The sequence below is a fragment of the Erythrolamprus reginae genome, chromosome 4 (assembly GCF_031021105.1).
Source record: "Erythrolamprus reginae isolate rEryReg1 chromosome 4, rEryReg1.hap1, whole genome shotgun sequence".
NCBI classification, from domain to species: Eukaryota; Metazoa; Chordata; class Lepidosauria; order Squamata; family Dipsadidae; genus Erythrolamprus; species Erythrolamprus reginae.
In genome coordinates, this window is record NC_091953.1 from 57742671 (window position 1) to 57766794 (window position 24124).

The 24124-nt window shown below is 44.2% G+C and overlaps 1 protein-coding gene across 1 annotated transcript in view; it reads right to left on the bottom strand.

Annotated features, from left to right (window-relative positions):
• The window catches only part of GRIK1 (glutamate ionotropic receptor kainate type subunit 1), a 197693-nt gene that overhangs the window by 80592 nt on the left and 92977 nt on the right, over positions 1 to 24124 (bottom strand). The window contains exons 3-4 of the mRNA XM_070751768.1: positions 18535 to 18792; positions 13122 to 13303 (exon numbers count right to left, since the gene is read on the bottom strand). Of these exons, the coding sequence (XP_070607869.1) occupies positions 13122 to 13303; positions 18535 to 18792 (440 nt within the window). The remainder of the gene's footprint in view (positions 1 to 13121; positions 13304 to 18534; positions 18793 to 24124) is intronic.

Below are 24124 nucleotides of genomic sequence, written 5' to 3' on the forward strand. Positions count from 1 at the left end.
TATCTCCAGCGTTGTTTTTGACAGCAAGAATCCTGTTTTACTTCATGGCCTTCGTGAAACATCTTTGAAGTTCCTGTGTGTAAGGACATTTTCTGTTACCTGTTTTTGCTTTGAATTCTATAAACTGCCTTTGATTTTTATCAGTGTGTCTGGATTCTCTTTTTGGGTTGGTGTTTTCTGGAGGGACCCAGACAGAACAATTGCGTTGTTTAAATGTTCCCTTTATTTTTTATTTTTTAGCAGTGTGTATGGCAGTCCATTTGGCAGAAAAGTCCAGTATTTTCTTTTTGAACAAAATACATAACTGGATAAGCATCTCCCCCCAAAAATAATAATTCAGAAATGTTCTGTAGCTTGGAATGGCAACAGCCACTTTGGGTATTTATAAGAAAAAACAAAGTTGAATGATGAGGTTTAAATTTTAACAATAATATAATAATGATATCATGAATGATGAATATGCTTCAAGTACTATCAATCAGAATATCTACCTGCATATACAGACCTTTCCTACTGTCTCAGGTAATTACAGCAGGTCATTGATTTTCATCGCATTCTCTTAGTAATCCCATATCCCCATATGATGAAAGAATAATAGAGAACATTTCTTTATTATCTGCCCACAGAAACCAATTTAACACAGGCATCCCTTTGGCACTTTGTGGAAAGAGTAGGAAGGAAGCTGCTGTCATTCCCATGCACATAGAAACATCTAGTGATTGGCTTTAGAACGAAGTCACATTTCTCAGAGGTATTCTGTCAAGCACAGCATGCTAATGATAAGCACGAACAATGCCAAATGGAGCAACATCGTCTTTGCTGGAGAGACGGAGTAACGACACGGACACAAGAGCTGGATTTAAATTGGGTCATTTTTATTAACATAAATTTGCATAATTTATTCAAATACTTTGCATAAATTAGCATAAACAACTATGACCCGGAAATGGACCTGCAGGGTCAAACAACTACTTCCGGGGCGGAAATGACGTTATGCCAACAAACATTCCTGGGCAACTCATGGGCGTATCTCGATGCAAGTCCAGGTGAGGGCCAGGCCGTCACCTGCGACCTTTTTCTGCCATGCTGTGCATGAGGGGGGTCCCACCGGCTAACCCGAATCGGGGAATTAAAGGTGCAGGACCCAAAGACAGGTTCCCCCCAGCTGCTCAGGCAGAAACTCCCTCCATGAGCTTGCGGAGAACCTGTCAATCATCCCCAAAGATGCCCAAGGGAGAACGCGCGGTTGCTAAACCACCCCAGTTTTCCGCCCCTAACCTGCCACAGGAGTGGGGGTCAGATCTCTATCTTGGCCCCCCGACTCCCCCCTCTAGCTGCGCCAGCTCACGCAGAGACCGCTGCAGGTCCTGTAAGAAAATGGCATTCCCCTGTTCTGACAGGTGAACGCCATCGGCCCGGTAAAGCCATGGCCGGTCTATTGTGATAAGGGGATGGGCCACTACAACCCCACCTAGTTCCCTAACCGTTTTACCCATAGCCCTATTCACCCGTCGTCTAGCCCGGTGAATGGCCCTGAAGGGAAGAGGCGTCCCTCCACCCAAGCCTAGGTAAAATTTCGGACCACACCACTTGCGTGGTGGGCCATACCTCACGAAGCCCTCGCAGGTCTTCGCGTGCCTGGATGATCAGCGCCAGGCCTCCCAGTGTGCACAGGTCATTGCCACCTAAGTGCAATACCAGCCACCTGGGTGCGGCCACAGGACGCTGCCCACCCAAACCCACGACCCACAAAGGTCCCCAGGGGATCGAAGACCGCACCACATACGTGGCGAGCCACACAGCGTGAAGCCACCGCAGGCTTCCGCAAGCCTGGTGGGTCCCCAACCGACCCCCAAGCCGTACCGGTCCTTGCTCCAATAGCAAGACCAGCGACCTGGGCGCAGCAACAGGATGCCGCCCTCCCAGCACCACCTGGGCGCAGCAATGGGATGCCGCCCTCCCAGCACACATCCAGGCGCAGCAATGAAATGCCGCCCCTGGCACCACGTGGGCGCAATGGGATGTCGCCCTCCCAGGACCAACTGGGCGCAGCAATGGGATGCCGCCCTCCCAGGACCAACTGGGCGCAGCAATGGGATGCCGCCCCCCAGGACCAACTGGGCGCAGCAATGGGATGCCGCCCTCCCAGGACCAACTGGGCGCAGCAATGGGATGCCGCCCTCCCAGCACACATCCAAGGCGCAGCAATGGAATGCCGCCCCTGGCACCACCTGGGCGCAGCAATGGGATGCCGCCCTCCCAGGACCAACTGGGCGCAGCAATGGGATGCCGCCCCCCAGGACCAACTGGGCGCAGCAATGGGATGCCGCCCTCCCAGGACCAACTGGGCGCAGCAATGGGATGCCGCCCTCCCAGCACCACCTGGGCGCAGCAATGGGATGCCGCCCACCCAGGACCAACTGGGCGCAGCAATGGGATGCCGCCCCCCAGGACCAACTGGGCGCAGCAATGGGATGCTGCCCTCCCAGGACCACCTGGGCGCAGCAATGGGATGCCGCCCTCCCAGCACCACCTGGGCGCAGCAATGGGATGCCGCCCTCCCAGGACCAACTGGGCGCAGCAATGGGATGCCGCCCCCCCAGGACCAACTGGGCGCAGCAATGGGATGCCGCCCTCCCAGCACCACCTGGGCGCAGCAATGGGATGCCGCCCCCCAGGACCAACTGGGCGCAGCAATGGGATGCCGCCCTCCCAGGACCAACTGGGCGCAGCAATGGGATGCCGCCCTCCCAGGACCAACTGGGCGCAGCAATGGGATGCCGCCCTCCCAGGACAAACTGGGCGCAGCAATGGGATGCCGCCCTCCCAGGACAAACTGGGCGCAGCAATGGGATGCCGCCCTCCCAGCACCACCTGGGCGCAGCAATGGGATGCCGCCCTCCCATGACCAACTGGGCGCAGCAATGGGATGCCGCCCACCCAGCATAGCGGTAGAAACGCCCGTCCCCACCGCACGCCCCGTCTCCCCCGCCAGACAATAAGGACCCAGCCGCCACGACGGCAGGGTCCCCACCCCCGACGGTACCGTGTTGCTGAGTGGTCTCGGAGCGCTCATGACCCAAAGCAACACCGTCGGTCCGCCCGGCGGGGTTGAATAGAAGGGGACCAAAAAGGGAGCCCTGACCTAAGACCTCACCCCGGACCCTCAACTGGCCATTCGTAGCCTAAAACAGGCCGTCGACCGCCAGCGGTTGGCATCCCCGAATCCTCAGTATCGAGAACGCCGTCACCGCACTAGAGGCGGCGCCACTGCGGAACGAGCGTTCCCACAAGCGGCGGGATCCACGCTTGGCCTGCCAAACCCTGTACTCCAAAACCCGCCCGACTAAGGCAATGAGATGGAAGGCCAAAAAGGACCTAGCAACCAGCGATAAGGCCCTGGCCAGCCGTCCCGCATCTTACTATGCGGAACTCACCATAAATCCACAAACCAGCCCCGCCTTAGACAAAAGGCGAGGCCGGCCACCTTGACCTCAAAGTCCTAACTGAAAGGCCACACTGCCCAAACTGGACACAAATATGGCCAGGTACACAACTGGGGCAGGCCAGCTATAGGGTTAACCCGTATCCTGCCTGAACTCCCCGAACTCTGCACCCGTCTGCTGGGAATCCCCCAGAGTGCCAGGCACCACGGAGAGGGCCATAGCCCAGCAGACCCTTACTCTCCTACGCCCGGGAGCCCCCCCCCAGACTACAAAGGTGGCCGGGGAACGCATCTGACGACTCCCGGGCCCACGGGCCAGGGTCCGAAACCTGGACACTGACCACGGGACAAGGCATCAACGACCCCGTTATCCACCCCGGGGACATGCCTAGCCAAAAACAAACGCGTTTAGGGACAAGGACCTGTGCACACAATGGCGGACAAGCCGCAGGACCCTGTCGCTCGTAGAGGACAGGGCATTCACCACATGGACAACCGCTAGGTTGTCACCAAAAGTGCACGGTCTTGTCCCTAAACTGCTCCCCCCAAAGCTCTAAGGCCACTACTAAGGGGAAGAGCTCTAAAAACGTAAGGTCCTGAACCAATGAAGAGGCACTCCATTCCGGAGGCCATGCCTATTAAACCTGACCCAGAAAGCCCACCACACGCCGAGGTCAGCCCTGACCCCAGCGCAAAGGCGGGTATGATGATGGGGCAAACGGAGCCCCTTCATCGCGTCGTACAACCTCCTGGAAAGAACCCTACCCGGAACAGCCACCCGACAGGCAAAATTAAGAATGCCTGCCAATTCCTGAAGCTGCCGTAGGGTAACCTTCCGGCAGCCCAGCACCTCACCAACTTTCTTCTGCTCTTAAACAACTTCTCTAAGGGCAATCTGGAAGATTGCACCTCTGTGTCCAATTCAGTACCGAGGAAGGTAATCTTGGTGGTGGGGCCCACGGTCCCCTCAGAGGCTAAAGGCCCCCCCAACAGAGCGCAAAGGGCTCCGAAGTCCAGCATTAGAGCAAAGCATTGCTCTAAACGCGCAGGCCCCGCCAACAAGAATCCATCAAGGTAGTGAACGACCGATCCCAGACCGCTGTGCCTCCTGAGCGACCACTCCAAGGTGGTGCTAAAACTCCCAAAGAGAGCATGAGACAGAGCAGCCAATTGGCAGTGCCCTGTCCCCAAAAAACCCACCTTCACAATGGAAGCCCAGAAGCCCGAATCCGTCTGGGTGTATGGGGAGGAGCCGGAATGCCGACTCAATGTCGCATTTTCCCATAAGGGCTCCAACCCCACACTTCCTAACCATGGTCACGGTCGCATCAAAGGATGCGTACCGCACCGAACAAAGTTCGTCAGGAATGAAATCATTCACTGACTCCCCCTTAGCAAAAGACAAGTGGTGAATCAACCTAAATTCACCACTCGCCTTTCAGGGGACCACCCCTAAAGGGGACCCCTCCCATGCAAGGGATCCTGAATCCCTGAAAGAAACCTAGCAAGAGAGCAGCCGCTCTCGAGCGAGGGTGGTAGTCCCCCAACCAACCCTCGAGCGTGCTTACATACCTGGGCAGGGCCCATTTTCCCCCAGTAGGTGGGGTTTGTACCCTGGACCCCCTCCCCTCGCAACCGTCCCCTTTTAGGGGCGGGCAAAAGGGGGCGGAGGCACTACAGCCTGCGTCGGCAGGGTCTGAACCCCCCGCCCCTGACACCAGGCCATAGCAAAAAGCTGCCCAGGGGCCCGTGCCCCCGCAGTAGGGGCCGGCGGGGGGCCAAACCTGATTACAGGTGCCCCCCCCGAAAAACCCCCAGAAAACCAGGACCGGGTGGCCACTGTAATCCCCCCAACAGGACCCACCGGGGGGGGGGGCTTCCTAGCTACCCTGGCCAAGGGCCTCATCACCTTCCTAGGCTACCAAACATTTAAATAATTAATGTTTGACTAGAACGGTGGTACTGAAGTTTGACTACCCAGAAACAGAATTTAAACATGTTTGGAGAAACATATATCCATCCTGATATAAAATACAGGAAATATTATAAGGGCAGACTAGAGGGACCAATAGGTCTTTTCCTGCCTTCTGTGTCTATATAAATATATTAAATAATATTAACCACAATTACCAATATAAGCAGTGTTATCATTATTATTAATGTGTTATCTCATTCTTATTTTTACACAGAAATGCCAAGAGGGCAGCAAATGGCCTCTGCCCGCACAGGCAGCGCAGCAGCAAGGAGCTGCCGCCAAGGGCCTAACTGCCCCCTATACCGGGGCCACAAAACGGGGGGGGCGCCACGCGATCCCCCCCGCCCGATCCCCCACGGTCCCGAGGAGGCGACCAGAAGGATCACCCCCAGGGCAAATAGAGGGCCGAAACAGACCCGGCCTTCACGCCGGACCCGAAGCCCCCGCTCCACGAGCCTCCGTCGAGGCTTCCAAAATGGCGGCCGCAACCCCCGGCCGCCTCTTACGAAGCGGGAGAAGAGGGGCGGACCGCCGGCCACGGATGGGGCTTTCGCCCAGCTGCTCCAAGTAGCTGGAGCCTCCGCAAGCCTCCGACGAGGCTTCCAAAAGCGGCGGCCGCCCACGCGGCCGCCGAAAGGACTCCACGAGCAGACAGCCATGTGTCTGCTCAGATCTGCAGTCCGGGCGAAGGGAGAGCCCCGGGCCTGCTCGCCCTTATATAGGGCAAGCAGGCCCCGCCCGGACCAATCAGGAGCCTGGCCAGTCAGGCCCTGATCTCCCGAGCGAAGTCTCGCATCGCGAGACTTCGCCCGGGATCCAAGATGGCGGCCGCCATGAGGGACCGTGTCTCCCGGTCCCTCCAGCAAAGCCTGCCAGCCGGGTAAGTCCGGCGCTGCCCTTTCTTTCTGCCAGCCTCCCTTCTGATAAAACATGTAAGTCTCCTTCCCTGTACTGAAAAATCATATTTTATGTGTTACTGGCATGAATCAGGGAGGGAGACGCTAATCCTGCCTTTAGTGATAGTATTCTCCCTTATCAGCATAAACAAAAAGTTTTCGGGTTTCCTTCAGTTGTAATCCATTTGCCTGAAATTTCTGGATAGAAATGTTGAATTCTTCCTCTTCAAATTTCAATATTACGAATTCTTTCAATATACTTTAGTTCTTTGTCCCAGAGTACCAACATCCAGGCTAATTTTTCCTAATTAAAGTTATCTGTGGGGATTCTTAATATCATTTTCTGGCTACACTTCTGGTATAACTATTGCCCTTCAAAGAGAATGTTTTCATGTTCCGTTCATTGTATTACATTATCCTATTTGTTAGTCTATTTTTCCTGTCAGTTTCTCTGGACAGTTGAGTAAGATCTACCATGCAGAAAGTAAGTGAAATAGAACAGCCAAATTTGTTTCCTCCTTTTAGACAAATGTCTCTTCAAGCATTACACATATACGCGTTTCATTCTTTTTTGTCTGCTAAAGCTTAGCAGAAATCCTTGGAAAGATTTCCTCCCCCTCCCCCCATATGTTCTGTTCTTATATATTCTCTTCCTGACTTATCTAAACAAAGTTGAAACCGTGCTGAAACTATCAAGTACCAATTCTCTCACTTCCCTTGCACTCCTTTATTACTTTTGTCAGGCTTCCTTCAACTTATTTCTTTCTTCCATGAGATACTAGCAGAATACAGAACCGTTCTGTACTCAATACAGTACAGTGAACTGTCAAATTAACCAGAACATTTAGGCATAAAGTTTTCACTTGGAAGCAAAATCTGAAATGATATAAGCTAAAATGACGCAGTTTTCATCAATAATAAATTATTTTCACATAACTTGTGGTTTAAAGAAAAGGTTTAGAGAGCAGCAAATAAGTCAGAACGCATAAAGTCTCGCTGATAAATTTTGGTACAAGTCTTGCTAGAGATCGGAAAAGTTACAAATTCCATCAAGCGTTCCAAATAGCATCAGAGAAATAAATCAGAGTCCAAGGCTTCACTTTCTTCAAAGTTCCAATTTATTAACAGGGCCATGTTAGCACAACTGGAGAAACCCGAATCTAAAATTACGAGGGTATCTCCATCCGGGTTAGAATTCATTTCCTTGTATCTCCTCCCACAAGCCCATCACATAAATCATACATCTTCTGCCAGCGTATCCTGCAATTCCCAGCAGCTTCTGGCCAGATGCTGAACAAAGGCTGACCTTGAGAACCTAAAAGGAATGTGTCATAGCATGCACCCCCCCCCAAGTTCTCAGAGCAAGAAACATTCTAAATCATTTAAATGTGGCAGGCCAGAGGCTTCAGTAAAATATGGCTTTGGCCTGACATGCTAACTGGTAGGATTCTAAAGTCCCAGTTCATCCTTTCTTTGTGTGGAAAAATCTGCCATTTTTGTGATGTTTCCAGCCTACTTCCTGTCAGGTTGAACTAAAAATTCTCAATCTAATTGCAATAGAACAGGTCCTGGATTTAAAAAAAGAATTTACTGGAGTGGAATTCTGATATTCTTTCTGCGCCAGCTCAGGAAGCTCAAACTGCCCAAGGAGCTGCTGATACAGTTCTACAGAGGAATCATTGAGTCTGTCATCTGCACCTCTAGAACTGTCTGGTTTGGTGCTGCAACCCAACAGGATCGACACAGACTTCAGAGGACAATCAGAACTGCAGAAAAAACAATTGCTGCCAACCTGCCTTCCATTGAGGACCTGTATACTGCACGAGTCAAAAAGAGGGCGGGGAAAATATTTACTGACCCCTCACATCCTGAACACAAATTGTTTCAACTCCTACCCTCAAAAAGTCGCTACAGAGCACTGCACACCAAGACAACTAGACACAAGAACAGTTTTTCCCTGAACGCCATCACTCTACTAAACAAATAATTCCATCAACACTGTCAGACTTTCTACTAAATCTGCACTTCTATTCTACTAATTTTTCTCATCATTCCTTTCAACCATTTCCTCCCATGTTGACTGTATGATTGTAACTTGTTGCTTATATCCTAAGATTTTTATTAATATTGCTTCTTCATTGCTTATTTGACCCCTATGACAATCATTAAGTGTTGTACCACATGATTCTTGACAAATGTATATTTTATTTTATGTACGCTGAGAGCATATGCACCAAGACAAATTCCTTGTGTGTTCAATCACACTTGTCCAATAAAAATTCTATTCTATTCTATTCTATATCTTAACTTTCAGTCTGATGCACAATCTCAAAGACATTAGTCCCTTTTATTAACATTTATTATTGATATAGTCATCCATTACACAATGAAGAGTCAATTACTTGCAGACTAGAATTTCTGACTTTCAGTATTTGAATGCCTGTGTTCAGCTGAACTGGTTTCCTCAAAATGTTTCTTCAAATATGTTCCTGCTTTAGCAATTGTATGACTCCAGTGGACACTGAGATGCAGCTGCAGAGTCAAAGACTGGGAATAGTTCTGCAACCTTGATTCCATGCACTGCATCCCACTATTCCCAATTCTCCATCTGATTAAGTGTGAACCTACTATGACATACAATCACGAATTCTTCATTTAATGAACATTCACAGTTGAATGAATGCTCATAGTGTGCACTATCAGTAATCTTATAGCAATTTTCTATCTGGACATATGTTAAGATGACCAAAGGTTCAGTTTTTCAACGTCTCAAGGTACTTTCAGCATCTCCCTAACTGTTATAATATATACAGTACTATGAAGTAATATATTGTTTGAGTTAATTAAGATAATCATTAGCTAGCTACATCTACAGAAAAAGACTCCATATGGACTGTGTTGTGGTTAGCTCTGGCCCAGCTCCTGCCCTAAGGACTGTGGATGTGGGGGAGACATCTACATGCTGCAGGCCTCCTTTTGCCCGCGGTGGAATCTGCTGATGAAGGCTCCTCTGACCAAGAAGACATGAGTGACAGGGAGGAGGAGAGTGAGGCAGACAGCTCAGAAGGAGATCAATTATCTAACTCCTCCTTGGATTCAGAACAAGAGTTAATGATACAGCCACGCATGCAGAGAGCGATGCATAGGCAACAACAACTGAGAGATTATTATAAAAGAAAATGAGGCCACCTGTGGTTGGGTGGGGCTGTGGTAATTAGTGAGGCTGCTATAAATAGCACCCTTTGGGTTTGGCCATTGTGGAAGATTATCTGATTGTTGTGTTTCGTGACTGCTTTACTGACTTTGACCTTTTGTGTGCTGATTTTTCCCCGCTTTGAAACTAAACCAGAGCAAAGTGTGTTTCACTTTGTGAAAGAAGAAGGACTGTGAATTGCCTCACAGCTGCAAGCTAAGTATCTCAGAACTGATAAGGGACTTGTACAAATTTCCAGTTTGTTTGGAGAGGGGTGCTCTTTGCTATATCAAAAGAGGGCTTAGTTTAAGTGCATTTTCATTATAAAGAACATTGTTTTGAATTTTCAAACGTGTGTGTGTCTGAAATTTGTACCTGTGAATTTTTGGGAGGAGTCTACCAGAGAGCCAGACAGAACAGACTGTATGCTGGTGTTGCAAAACAAACAAATGTACACCAATGAAATTTAAAAATAAATCTACATGAGAGTTAATATGTCTAGTTATACAAGATTAATGTTAATATTTTAGAATTATTGCAATTAGTTATAAGATTAAGAGATCAATTATTTATTAAGCGATTAGGATATGCAACTAATATTTGTTTCCGAATTCAAAATATACCAAAAGCTGAATAGTGCTTTCTGCAATGTAAAGTATAGCTTTGCTAATTTCAGACATCAGTCAAGTTATTGCTAACGCTGTAGAAAATTCAATTCCTTTAGCTATTCATATTACCTTGAAAATGTACAGAACAGGTTAGTCTTGTCCATATGATATATAACTCCAATACATTATGATAACCTTCCATCTGTTTATAATCATTGTCCGTAACAAAATTTAATTTCTAATGAGGCCTCTATTCTAGTTTACATTAGATAGATAAATCATTGCTGGTTGAATGGCTTTTTACGTTTTGATTAGCTTCAACCATGGTTTAAATCACTAATAATATTTCAACAGGTGTGTGGTGTATGTGTGTATATGCACACATACCCACACATCAAAAGCTAATATTAGGTTATTTCCACTCTAGTAATTTACATCATTTTTTTCAGTCATCCAACATCATGTGTTGACAGAACATCACTGATGACACATATCTGAATAACAGATTTGTGCATAATAGCTTTAGCTTCTTCCTAAAATTCAAAAGTTCAAAGATCTATGGAGATTCTCAAGTCATCCAGGTTAAGGTGCTTTTTCAAGAAGCAACTGGACTTTCTCATTTTTCTTTGAAAACATTTAGCTTCTCATCCAAGAAGCTTCTTCATCTCTGAAGGGAAAAGTTCAGATGATTCTATTAATACAAAATACAATAGGATTTGGGGGAGACAACTAAACATGTAACTAAGCAATTGTCTGAATCTCAGAGATATGGGTCTTGACCCTTTGATCTAGAGATAAGATTTCAACCACATGTCGACACTTACCGTGTTTCCCCGAAAGTAAGACAGTGTCTTACTTTCTTTTTACCCCCAAAAGCCCCACTACGTCTTACTTTCGGGGTATGTCTTACATTGGAAAAAAATTGAAAGGGTCGTGTTCCCGAAGGCATCTCCCCAGAGTCCAGAAGGGCAGCCGCGGGACAGGAGCCTCGTGAGCCCTTTTCCAAGTTCAACCTCAGGGCTCCAAGCGGCGTGCACGCGTGGAGCCGCAGACGCGTGTCGGGGAAGCGTGTGTCTGGAGGGGAGGAGCCGCTCTGCGCAGTTGGGCAGCCCCACCTGCCTGCCGGAAAGGAGGCGGGCGAAGGAGGACGCAGCTCCGGCCGCTCACCTCGGAGCCGGTCGGCCTCGCTGGCCGCTTGCAGCCGAGCCTCGGCAGGACTCGGTTGCTGGGATGAGCGCCTTCGTTGCAAGCCGCCGCCCGCTCGGCTCGCTTTGGACCAGCGCCGTCCTTCGCTTTGCCAAGCCGGGGAAGAGGCGGTGGCGCCGCGGCGAGGCGAAGACGAGGGGCGCGCGGGGAGCTTGGAAGCGACGTCATCGGGCTCCCCCCCGGCAATACCCCCGTGTTTCCCCGAAAGTAAGACATATGTCTTACTTTCGGGGTACGGCTTATATTAGCCGACCCCCCTGAAACCCCCGATACGTCTTACAATCGGGGGTGTCTTACTATCGGGGAAACAGGGTATTTGATGAAGAGACCTCCCATTGTAATTATTACTTTTGCCTACATCAACTATTGCAGTTGTGTTTATATCATTGACTTTACCTCGATCACACCGGCAGCTCCCAGGCAAACAATAATAAAATATAATTCTTCATAAAACAAGAAACTGTACCATAAATTGAAACCTAGGATATGTAGCCTTGATAAAAAATACGTTAGGAGGATGCAACAAATCCTGGGGTATTTTTAAATTTTTCATTGCTGCAAGGTGTTAGATATGCATTCATGAGATAAGAAGTTATATGTTAGAATAAGGGTCACTAGCAATTGGACAAAATTAAGTTTTTTTATTTATTGTCATCCATCACTTTTTAATCAGATGTCTGGTATTTAGATAGCGCATAAGCTTAGGACATGTATAAACTTTACATCTGTTGCCGGAGTGGGTCCCCAAAAATTTTACTGCCACTTTGTGGCCGTGGCTTAATTTTGTGGGAGTGGCTTAATTTTGTGGGAGGAAGTGGCTTGGCAGTCATGTGACTGGGTGGGAGTGGCTTGGTGGTCATGTGATTGTGTGGGAGTGGCTTATCTGTCATAACCCTCCCCTCCCACTTTCCTTTTTTCTTTTTTCTTTCTGTTCCTTTTCTTTCCTTCTTTCTTTCCTTCCTCCTTTGTTTCTTATCTCTCTCCCCTTTCTCTTCTTCCTTCCTTCTTTCTTTCTTTTTTCTCTTTTTCTTGTCTCTATCTCTCTTTCTCCTCCCCACTCCCTTTCCAAGAGGAACCATTCAATTCCATATATTCTACTCTACTCTACTCTACTCTACTCTACTCTACTCTATTCTTCCATTTATATTCCATTATGCATAGTCACGTATAATCAATAAGCTGGTGATTTGTGTCACATATTCCTGAAGTGAAATACTGTAACTGGTTGCAAGCAGTGCTAATTCAATTTACAATTAGTCTGTAGCATCCCTTTTCTCCTAAACCAGCAGCAATAGAAGAGATGTGGATGGCTTGCTTTCTGAAGGGTGGTGGGATTCTAAACTTCCTGTGTGGTGGGTGGTGGGGGTGGACACCTTAGAAAAATGTCACTTTTCATCACATACCCTGAAGAATTGGAGCATCTTCACTAAAATTGGCTAACATAACATCACACATCGAAGGGAAAGACCGAGCTGTTGCAACCCAGGAATTGGGAAATGAAAACCGATCGGTGCCTGGTTTTAAGAGAGAGAAGCAGTTTCAGGAGATGCTGGTGGCATGGGCGAAGGTTGGGTGAAAGAAAGGAGGTCAGTGGGAGACAGTGAGAGAGAGAAGAGAGATGATATAGCTATTTAGCTGCCTTATTTTAGCATTGAGATCCATTTGAGTGAGCCAGATGCAAAAAAATGTACACACACTTCCATTATGGTAATGAACAAAAGCTTAAACCTCCCCCAAATAATGCAGTGCTTTCTAGCAACTGCAAACCAGATGACATGGGTCTTTTGTTCCTCCTTACCTGTTTCATGATTTCAGCTGCTGTTTCATGTGAACAATCAAATATCACAAAGAACTCTCTGCCTCTCTTCATCTCCTTGAGCAATGGCCGAGCATCTTTATTTCCAGGGGGCAACTGGCGTATTTTGATTTTAATATTATACCTTGAAGGAGCTTTGATGAGCTCTTGCAGACGAATTAGACCTAGAAAACGACATCCAATCATTCAGATGTCCTTCAGGTTCAATGAATTTTTTCTTCCATTTATATTCAACATTTAAATGCACTATTGCCCTCAAATAAATTGACACATTTTCCTATGGGAGGGTTTTGTTGTTGTTAAATGAGTTGTATTATTTAAAACAGGGGTGTGCAAATGTAGACTTTGTATTCAAAGTCTACATTTGAATAATATATAAAAAGCCATAGCCAAACAGTAGGAAGGACTAGGGCTAAATTTTATTATATATGCATTATGAATGGTAATTAGCTAAGTTGTATATTTCATAATTTTATTTCACATTAAAAATTAAAATTTAATGATAAACTTCGGAAAATAATTCAGGAGCTCATGTGTTACATGTAAGTACACTCTAATATAAGTATTGTCGTTAAAAAAACCCATCTTAAAATCCAAGATCACTGAACAATTAAATAGTGCACAAATGGAATAATGTTTCATAAAAAATTCAGCAAGAGAATTGTTGCAATCCACAGCAGTATTTTTTTTAATTTTTTATACTTTTTATTACAGTAGAGACATAAAACTAACAGGGAACAAACCAAATGATAATGAATAAAGAATAATCTTTATCCTAAGGATAACAATGTAAAATTAATTTACTGTTAAAAGTTAGCAACTGCATGCTGTTAATATGGAAATATTTTGCTTTTAGTTTCTTTGCTGGTCAGTTTTGCATTTTCCAAAAGTTGCCTTTAGTACCATGGACAGTGGCTATGCAACTCAACCCTGACAAGACAGAGTGGCTGTGGGTTTTGCCTCCCAAGGACAATTCCATCTGTCCATCCATTACCCTGGGGGGGGGGGTTATTAACCCCCTCAGAGAGGGTTTGCAACTTGGGCGTCCTCCTTGATCCACAGTTTACATTAGAGCACCATCTTTCGGCTGTGGCGAGGAGGACGTTTGCCCAGGTCCGCCTGGTACACCAATTGTGGCCCTATTTGGACAGGGGGGCTCTGCTCACAGTCACTCATGCCCTCCTCACCTCAAAGTTCAACTACTGCAACGCTCTCTACATGGGGCTGCCTTTGAAGAGTGTTCGGAAACTTCAGATTGTGCAGAATGTGGCCGCGAGAGTAATCATGGGCTTTCCTCAATATGCCCATGTCTCATCAACACTCCGCAGGCTACACTGGCTGCCGATCAGTTTCCGGTCACAATTCAAAGTGCTGGTAATGACCTATAAAACCCTTCATGGCATAGGACCAGAATACCTATGAAACCACATTTTGCTGCACGAATCCCAGCGGCCGATTAGGTCCCATAGAGTTGGTCTCTTCCAGGTCCAGTCGACTAAACAATGTTGTCTGGCAGGACCTAGAGGAAGAGCCTTCTCTGTGGCAGTCCTGGCCCTCTGGAATCAACTCCCCCCAGAGATTCAAAATGCCCCTACCCTCCTCGCCTTGCGCAAAATTTTGAAGACACATCTCTGCTGCCAAGCGTGGGAGGATTAACCCTCCCTCCCTTTTTTGTTTGACCTCTGTATCATGATTAGTTGGACTGAATGTGTATGACTGTGTAGTTGATGATTGCCATGTCAATGTATTTTTAAACTATTTTTAAAACTTTTTAATATTGGATTTGTATCTGTACTGTATTATTGCTATGTTGTGAGCCACCCCGAGTCCTCAGAGAGGGGTGGCATACAAATCTAATAAATTATTAAATTATTAATGATTAACCTAGGGAATTTTGGAACTTAAAGTCTATACATCTCAAAGTCGGCCAAGTTTGGCAATGCTGACATAGGCAGCAAGATGAGGGGACCAGCCAAATGAATCCCCTGTAATCCAAGATTTGAAGTGAAGAAGAGAGGTTTGTGGTGGGTTTGGCAAAGAAGAAGTGGAACAGTCACTTCAAGGTTATAGAGGAAAAGTTGATGTAGCAAGATAAAGAATGGGAGGTAGATTTAAATATGGCACAACTTAAAAATGCCTAATGTTTTGCTATCTTTGGCCAAAGATAGAAACAGAGGGTATAAGGTGGTATACATAAGGTGACTTTGTCAGTACCAGAGCTGACAAACAATTTGTTTTATGCATTACTTTTTTATGCATTACTTCTATTAGATTTCTGTAAATAACTAAACAAGAGATGAAAACATAATGAGGTTCTGCACATGAAAAATGATGCATAGATATCAAATGCAGAAATTTTAAAGTGGGACAGGATGCTGGAGAAAATACACCCAGTTGAATATTCTTTGTTTCCTCAGAAATTAAAGATTTTTTTCAGTAATATTACTATTGCTATTCAATCAAGATGCACATCTTTTTTTCAGATTGAGAAAGCTGCTAAATTTAATTGGCATTCCATAGTTAGCAGTCCCCTCCAAAAATAGAAGCATGTGTAAAATTAAATTTGATATCATGTTATTTATATTTAAATTTAATATAAACTATTTAATATTTTCATTTTGCTGTGTGTGTGTAACATATTTTTGTTGATAATGAAAAGGAAGGGAGACTAGTATAGATCTATTTCAAGCTATTTTGCTCTCATCAGCTAGCCATACACTTACCGAGATTTCAACCTGGGGAGTTTGCCGCACAGTAGTTCGGTGAATCACTTGCAGTTGTTGTCAAAAGGTTACCAAAGCTGATCACATTACCCCTGGATACTGCAACTATCATCAATACATGCCAGTTGCTAAGCATTCAAATGCTGCTATGTAATTGTAAAAAACAAAAAGGCCCTTTTTTCACTACCATTGTAATTTTCAACTGTCACTCAATCAATAGTTATACAAGTCCAGGAGTAACAGCATAGTACTCTAGTATCAGCCTCCCAACTATGCATGCAAATAATTCTTCCTTTATGCATATATGCGCATATACATATTTTTTAAAAATTTCCTATTAAGTCAAAAGAGAGCCTCCAAAGAAAGAATTGGAATACAAGCAAGGGTTGCTTAAAAGAACCTTCTAACAAATGGTAATTATGGTAATGAATCTTCAGCAGATTTGTGAATGGACCCATTTGCTTTGCTTTGTATGGCTCCCTTTAACATCTGCAGCATAAGAATTGCACTAAAAGAATGCAAACGGATGTATAAAACAGCATAAAGTATCACTCTAGTTACTCTGATGTGCCAGAGTGATTGCTCTCCTGCCAGCTATTGTCTTTGCTCAAGGCCTCACACTGAACTGATAAAATTGACTTTTTCCCTGCTAGACTGATTTTCTTCTTTCAGTTTTTAAACATCCACAAACCAATAAAAAAAATATAAACCATTACGACTATTGAAGTGAAAATTGTAGAAGCACTAAACAAATCTGGTTTTGGCTGGATCAGGTTTTTGGGCTTCCTGAAAAGACTTTGAATATAAAGGAAGATATGTAAGTTGGCTATAAATTGACAGCTTGGCTAACTTAAGCTTCTATTGCCAAAGAAGTCATTACTGAAGATTATAATAACAGAGAAATGCATAATAGTATCTGCTGTAATTACTGTTTGAAACTTCTTGGCTCAAAGAGATCCTTTATCATATGGTGTCTTCAGCAAGAAAAATTCATATTATAGCTGCTGGTGAATTTTAATGGGAGAAAACGGATTAATTAAAGAAAAGTCTAAGCCATAATGCCTACAGATCTCTTTTCATATCTACAAATATGTTCTGGGAGGTGACAAGAAAATATGTCAAAAGGAAGACGAGATTATATTACTTTTCAACCCTTATCATTTTTGGTTCTTTTTCTGTTTAGCTCCAAAATAAATGAGAGCCCATCTAATGCAAATTTGATCTTGTCCTGAGGATTAGAAGAGATCTAACCCTTTGCTATCTCTTCGAGCTTTGGTTTGAACAGGGCTTTCCACTCCTACATGTTGCATGCTGTGATGGTAGTTAATATCATTGGGTGGTGTCCCGCTCCCCCCCCCGATAAATGTATTAATTTTTTTATTTGATTTGATTCGACTTCTATGCTGCCCAATCCCATGGGACTCCCGTGGGACTCAAATTCCAGACATGTCATCCCTTGATATGCATTCCTGATATTTTGCAGCTTCCTGTCTCAAGAATAGCATCTGCGTTTGGTTTCAAATGCCTACTTTGAACTAAAAAAAAGTAATACATAAATAATACATAAACGCTATGTAAGGAAAATGTCATTAAAATAATTCAATATTTTGATTTAATTAATTTAAGAATTACTTACAATAGATACAAAAATGAACTGGCAAACCTACAGAAAAACAAATTAAAAATAGAATTCCATGGATTACTTGATTGAATGTCTATTCCAGCTCATTGCCAGCAATTTGATTCTCACCGGCTCAAGGTTGATCCATCCTTCCTTCCTTCCTTCCTTCCTTCCTTCCTTCCTTCCTTCCTTCCTTCCTTCCTTACTTACTTACTTACTTACTTACTTACTTAGTTGGTAAAATGAATACTCAGATTGTTTTAGGGCAATATGGTGACTCTGTAAACAGCTGAGAGGGGACTGTAAAGCACTAAGAAATGATATTTAAGTCTAAGTGCTATTGCTATTGTTACCGTCTCTCCAATTCATCCCTAATCCTGCAAATAGCCACCTTCTGTTTAGAACAATGGACCTTATTCCCAGGCAAGTATTTAAAGGACAAAATTTCCATTAAAAGATATAACCAGCATCAAATAGTAATGAGATAAAACAAAAGGCATAATGAGAAAAACTATACAAGTTTTTAAGCAATAAGCACCTCCATGAGACTTCAGTGATGAGGTACTAGGAAGCATCATAGTGGTCTCCTGGAGGCCTTGTAAGGTGAGGTGATATGTCACAAAGACCTGATGAAGGCCTCAGAGACAGCAACAGTTGCCTCAGCTGGGCATGCTTCATCAGTCGCAAGAAGACAGAGAAGGTAAACTGGTGATTGAGGGGTGGGGGACACAACATGGCTAGGATTTAGCAGCAGAGTGGAGGGCAGCGAAAAGGGTAGAGAGATAAGAGGGATACGTGATTGGGGGTGTTTTTTTCCTTCTTGCACATGAGAGATTGGGCTAAGTGGCAATACTTAGCCTAAGATCATCATTGAATTTCTGTGGCTGAAGATTGATTTCATCCTGGTCTTTTTGGTTCCAGTAGAGTATCTTAGGTCAATGCAGAAGAAGCAGCATAGTGCTTCTGAAGTTCTGATCTAATTAATTATGCAGGCAGAAAACCAGGACCATTTCTGTTAATACAATATTTTTAAATGTTTCACGATACTTACTTGTACTGTCTTCATATACAACTGTTACTATCTTCCAGTTGTAATGTAGCACCAAATCTAAAACTGCACGGCTGATGGCTGCATAGTCTGGATAGAGGTTGATGTAGAAAGAATCCTTGAGATCCACTGTTGGATGTTTCCATCGTATCTGAATATGTGGAACTTCAAGTGCATTGCAAATAGATTGTACTGCACTGACTGATGAACTGTGGGATGGTCCAAATAGTGCAGCTACCCCCAGAGCAAGCTGGTCACATGCTGAGAGAGAGGGAGAGAGGGAGAGAGAGAGAGAAATGCAGATGTAATAACCTTTCCAATTTGTAATGCTTTTTCTAAATGGAAAAACGCAATAGCAATACATTATTTCACTTGAAGGAGAGTAATTATACAGCAAAAAAAAGGTGAGGGAGGGAATTATGTGGTCATCAATGCTTCACAGTTTAAAGTTAACCAATGAGGAGGCTTCCTCTTACAAAATTCAGCAAACAAAATAAATAAGAGAACTAAAAACAACAACTAAACCCAGAAAATCATAGATATACTAATTATAGGTATACAGTGATACTTCGTCTTACGAACCCCTCGTCATACCAACTTTTCGAGATATGAACCCAGAGTTTAAGATTTTTTTACCTCGTCTTCTGAACTATTTTCATCTTGCGAACCTGCCACCGCCGCTGGGATGCCCCGCTCCGGACTTCCATTGCCAGGCGAAGTCTCCCCTCATTGAGAAACCCCACCTCCAGACCTTCCGTTGCCACTGAAGTGCCCATTTTTGCACTGGTGAGATTCTCCTGAGGCTCCCCTCCATGGGAAACCCCACCTCTGGACTACCGCGTTTTTGCGATGTTGCAGGGGCATCTCAGCATTGCAAAAATGGGTGCTTCGCTGGCAACGGAAGGTCTGGAGGTGGGGTTTTCCAATGAGGGAAGCCTCAGCAAAATTGCAGCATCGCATTCATTCTGTGACCAGGTCCTTAAGTAGAAAAGTTTGTAAGTAGAAACAATTTTACCCATAGGAATCAATGTAAAAACAAATAATTTGTGCAAGCTCATTAGAAAAGAAATAAAAGCTTGGAATTTGGGTGGAAGGAAGAGGAGGAAGAAGAGGAGGAGGACAGTCACTGGGGAAGGAAGCAGGTGAGGTGAGGGGAATAAAAAAATTTCAAAATTTAAGGCTGAAAAAAGGGGGGGACTCTGAAGTAGTGAGGAGGAACATGCGCCTCCCATACACCTGGCATGAAGCTGCCTCCCATACATTGCGCCAGAGTGAGAAACCCAGGTGGGCGAGAGGGGGGAACTTCCCGCTTCTTTGACTGAAAGGCAGTGGCTGCTGCTGCTGCTACCTGCTCCCTCTTCCTTCCTATGCCGAAGGGCTCCCCTCTTCTCTCGCTCGCTTTGTAGCTGAGCCTTTCACTATGGTGACTCGGTTTGGCTGAAGCCAAGTTGATTCGGCTGGGGCAAAGCACCCCCTTTTGCCTTTCCGTGCCCAGACGCTCTGGGAGGCAACCTTGTGCCGGGTGTGTGGGAGCAGATTGAGGGAGTCACCACAGCGAAGTAGTTTATTCCCTCTCCAAGCACCCAGAGAAAGGAAAATGCTTTCTTCACTCTGGACTGCCAAAGCCTCCTTAAGCACCACGAAAAGGCTCCTCTGATAGCCCAGAAAAGCCTGAGATGACTGGGATTAAAGGGGGAATGGCAGGAAATTGGCCGGGCCTTTGTGCCGCTCTCAAATTTCCTGGGAATTTTTCCAGGCTCAGGTTCTTAAGTAGAAAATGATTCTTAAGAAGAGGCAAAAAAATCTTGAACACCCAGTTCTTATCTAGAAAAGTTATTAAGTAGAGGAGTTCCTAAGTAGAGGTACCACCATACCTTTATATCTTCCAAATAATATTTTCTCTTTTAAATATAATGTAATATGATTCTTTCAACCACTGTTCAAACAATATGTTATAACCAAAGTTCATAGCCATTTTTATCATACAGCTGACCAGTTATTCTTCCTATGTTTTGTATTTCAGCAAAAGTTTACAATTTCAGCAATTATAATTGCAATAATTTTAATAATTTTAATAATTTAAAGCCCTACATGGCCTTGGACCAGAATACCTCCGGAACCATCTTCTGCCGCACGAATCCCAGTGGCCGATAAGGTCCCACAGAGTTGGTCTTCTCTGGGTCCCGTCGACTAAACAATGTCGTCTGGCGGGCCCCAGGGGAAGAGCCTTCTCTGTGGTGGCCCCATCCCTCTGGAATCAACTCCCCCCAGAGATCAGAACTGCCCCCACCCTCCTTGTCTTTTGCAAATTACTTAAGACCCACCTATATGACCAGGCATGGGGGAATTGAGACATCTTCCCCAGGCTTTTATAGTTTTATGTATGATATGCATGTGTTGCATGGTTTTTAAATGATGGGTTTTTTATATGTTTTTTAATATTAGATTTGTTTACATTGTCACACTGTTTTATTCTTGTTGTGAGCTGCCCTGAGTCTTTGGAGATGGGCGGCATACAAATCTAATAAATAATAATAATAATAATAATAATAATAATAATAATAATAATAATAATAATTATTATTATTATTATTATTAATTTAAATGTTAAAGCTAAAATCTAATGCCTTACCTTTTGCTTCAATTAAACACTTGAGGTACACTTTAGTAGCCTAAAGATGCTCTAACAAATTTTTACTGAATGACATATAGAAACTGATTGTCTTTAAAAATACGAGATTTGGATTTATATAATAGGGAAGCTACCTTACATATAATAGGAATATAGTAGAAAAACCCTAGTGGAAAAACATAAAATAAAGGAATAGCTAAGTCTCCCAACTGATAGCATGCTGAAACATTAGCATTTCTTTTACATTTGATGATATAATAAATAAATTACAAATAAATAGATATAATAAATTAGGTTCAATTCAACATTGGATCACAGAGCTATTTTTTCATGTCTTGGAAGCAATCAAAATCAGTGATTTATTATATATCTCCAGTGACAACAAAGATAATTAACAACATACGACTGTGCTTAAAAACATCTCATAGTTCTAAAGAAGATCCTGACACAATTAAGTCATCAATAAAACCACTCAAGCAAAAGCTGAAAAAGAATGGGAGAAGGATATATCTTCATTATGATAAATATAGCAGGTATGTCTGATCAAATTAAGGTAATGTCTAAGCAAAAGTTTTAAGTTAGTGTTACTGCCAGTAAAGCTCATAACATTATGTGCCTAGAATGATACACAAATACACACGCACACATGCACACACACAAAAGAGAGAGGGGTGGGAGAATAAAGGTATTTTGGATGTTTGAATTAAAAGTCTGAATGATTTTTTTGTTTGTTTAATATGATAAGGGCATTGTATATATACATATTAAAATCCCAAATAATAATAATAATAATAATAATAACAACAACAACAATAATAATAATAATAATTTATTAGATTTGTATGCCGCCCCTCTCTGAAGACTCGGGGTGGCTCACAACAAGAATAAAACAGTGTGACAAATCTAATATTAAAAAGCATCTAAAAACCCATCATTTAAAAACCATGCAACACACGCATACCATACATAAAACTATAAAAGCCTGGGGGAGATGTCTCAATTCCCCCATGCCTGGCGATATAGGTGGGTCTTAAGTAATTTGCGAAAGGCAAGGAGGGTGGGGGCAGTTCTGATCTCTGGGGGAGTTGATTCCAGAGGGCTGGGGCCGCCACAGAGAAGGCTCTTTCCCTGGGGCCCACCATATGACATTATTTAGTCGACAGGAACCGGAGAAGGCCAACTCTGTGGGACCTTAACGGCCACCGGGATTCATGTGGCAAAAGATGGTTCCAGAGGTATTCTGGTCCGATGCCGTGTAGGGCTTTAAAGGTCATTACCAACACTTTGAATTGCGACTGGAATATGATCGGCAGCCAATGACAACCACGGAGTGTTGGAGAGACGTGGGTGAAGCTAGGTAATCCCACGATAGCCCTCACGGCTGCATTCTACACAATCTAAAGTTTCCGAACACTTTTCAAAGGTAGCCCCATGTAGAGAACGTTGCAGTAGTTGAACCTTGAGGTGATGAGGGCATGAGCGACTGTGAGAAATGACTACCTGTCCAAATAGGACTGCAACTGGTGCACCAAGCGAACCTGGGCAAATGACCTCCTCGGCACAGCCGAAAGATGATGTTCCAATGTTAGCTGTGGATCGAGGAGGACGCCTCTCTGAGGGGGGCAATAATTCCCCTTGCAGGGTAATGGACGGACAGATGGAATTATCCTTGGGAGGCAAAACCCACAGCCACTCTGTTCTGCCGGCGTGTCTCAACTGCCCGTAATTACAGGGTAATTAGTCCAGGAAGACACACACCACATGATAAAAGGAAAACCCAAAAGATTTTATAAAAATAAAAACAGAAACAGCTCCCTTTTTAAATGTCAAAGGGATTTTCTGGTACACACAAGGCACAGGTTAAATGCAGTCCAATTGCTCACCCAATAACTGGGAAATTGAGTCCAATTCTAAAGTCCAGAGAGTCCACACACACAATCCTGAACAGCAAAAACCACGATCTTGACTAAACAATGAATCAGATAAACTGCCATGAGGCTAAAACAACAGGCTGCACTTTTATCTGTAGCACTAATTATAGCAGCCCCACCCAACCACAGGTGGCCTCATTTTCTCTTGTAATAATCCTTCAGTTGTTGTCTGCTATACATCACTCTACGCATGCATGGATGTGTCATTAATTCTTGTTCAGAATCCAGGGATGATACAGATGACTGATCTCCTCCTGGGTTGTCTGCCAAACTCCCCTCTTCCCTGTCACTCATGCTTCCTTGGGCAGAGGAGACTTTGTTGGCAGATTCTACTGGGAGCAAAACAGGCCTGCGGCATGTGGATGTCTCCCCCACATCCATCTCCACAATTCCTTGGGGCAGGAGCTGGGCCAGAGCTAACCACAACACCCTCCTTGTCAGGATTTTTTATTTTGTAAAGCTAAATTAGGAACAACATCCTTCAAAAGGCATGTACTTTGGGGGAAATAAATTGAGAAGTTTTTTTTTAAAAAAAGTGCAATTTTATCAAGATAATAGTAAGTTACTTACAACCCTACCCCTAACTAATTATTCCGCTAATTAGAAACTAATAAAGCTTCAAAATCAATAAAAATAGGAATCCTTCTTCAGTTTTATTTATTAAATTTATGTGCCATCCATCCCACTTTTGAAGCGATTCTGTGTGGCTTAAAAATACAGTTTGATCTCAGAGCATAAACCAATAAAATAGATGGCCCGGTGGCAATGCCTTCATGAAATACAAACGGTTTTGGCTGCAATTAGGAAAACCCTTAATTTTACAGAGAGAAAAATGAACTAGATACTGTTTAGACTTTTTACAGCTTTACAATGGTAAAAAGACAAAATAAGAATAAAACAACAGAAATAATTGTACTATTACATAGTACATAGTATAAAATAGCAATAGCTGGCCCCTCACTTTAGAAGAATGAGATATGATTGGAATAAGAAAATCAAATTTGATGAAGGAAATGCAAATAGAAAATGG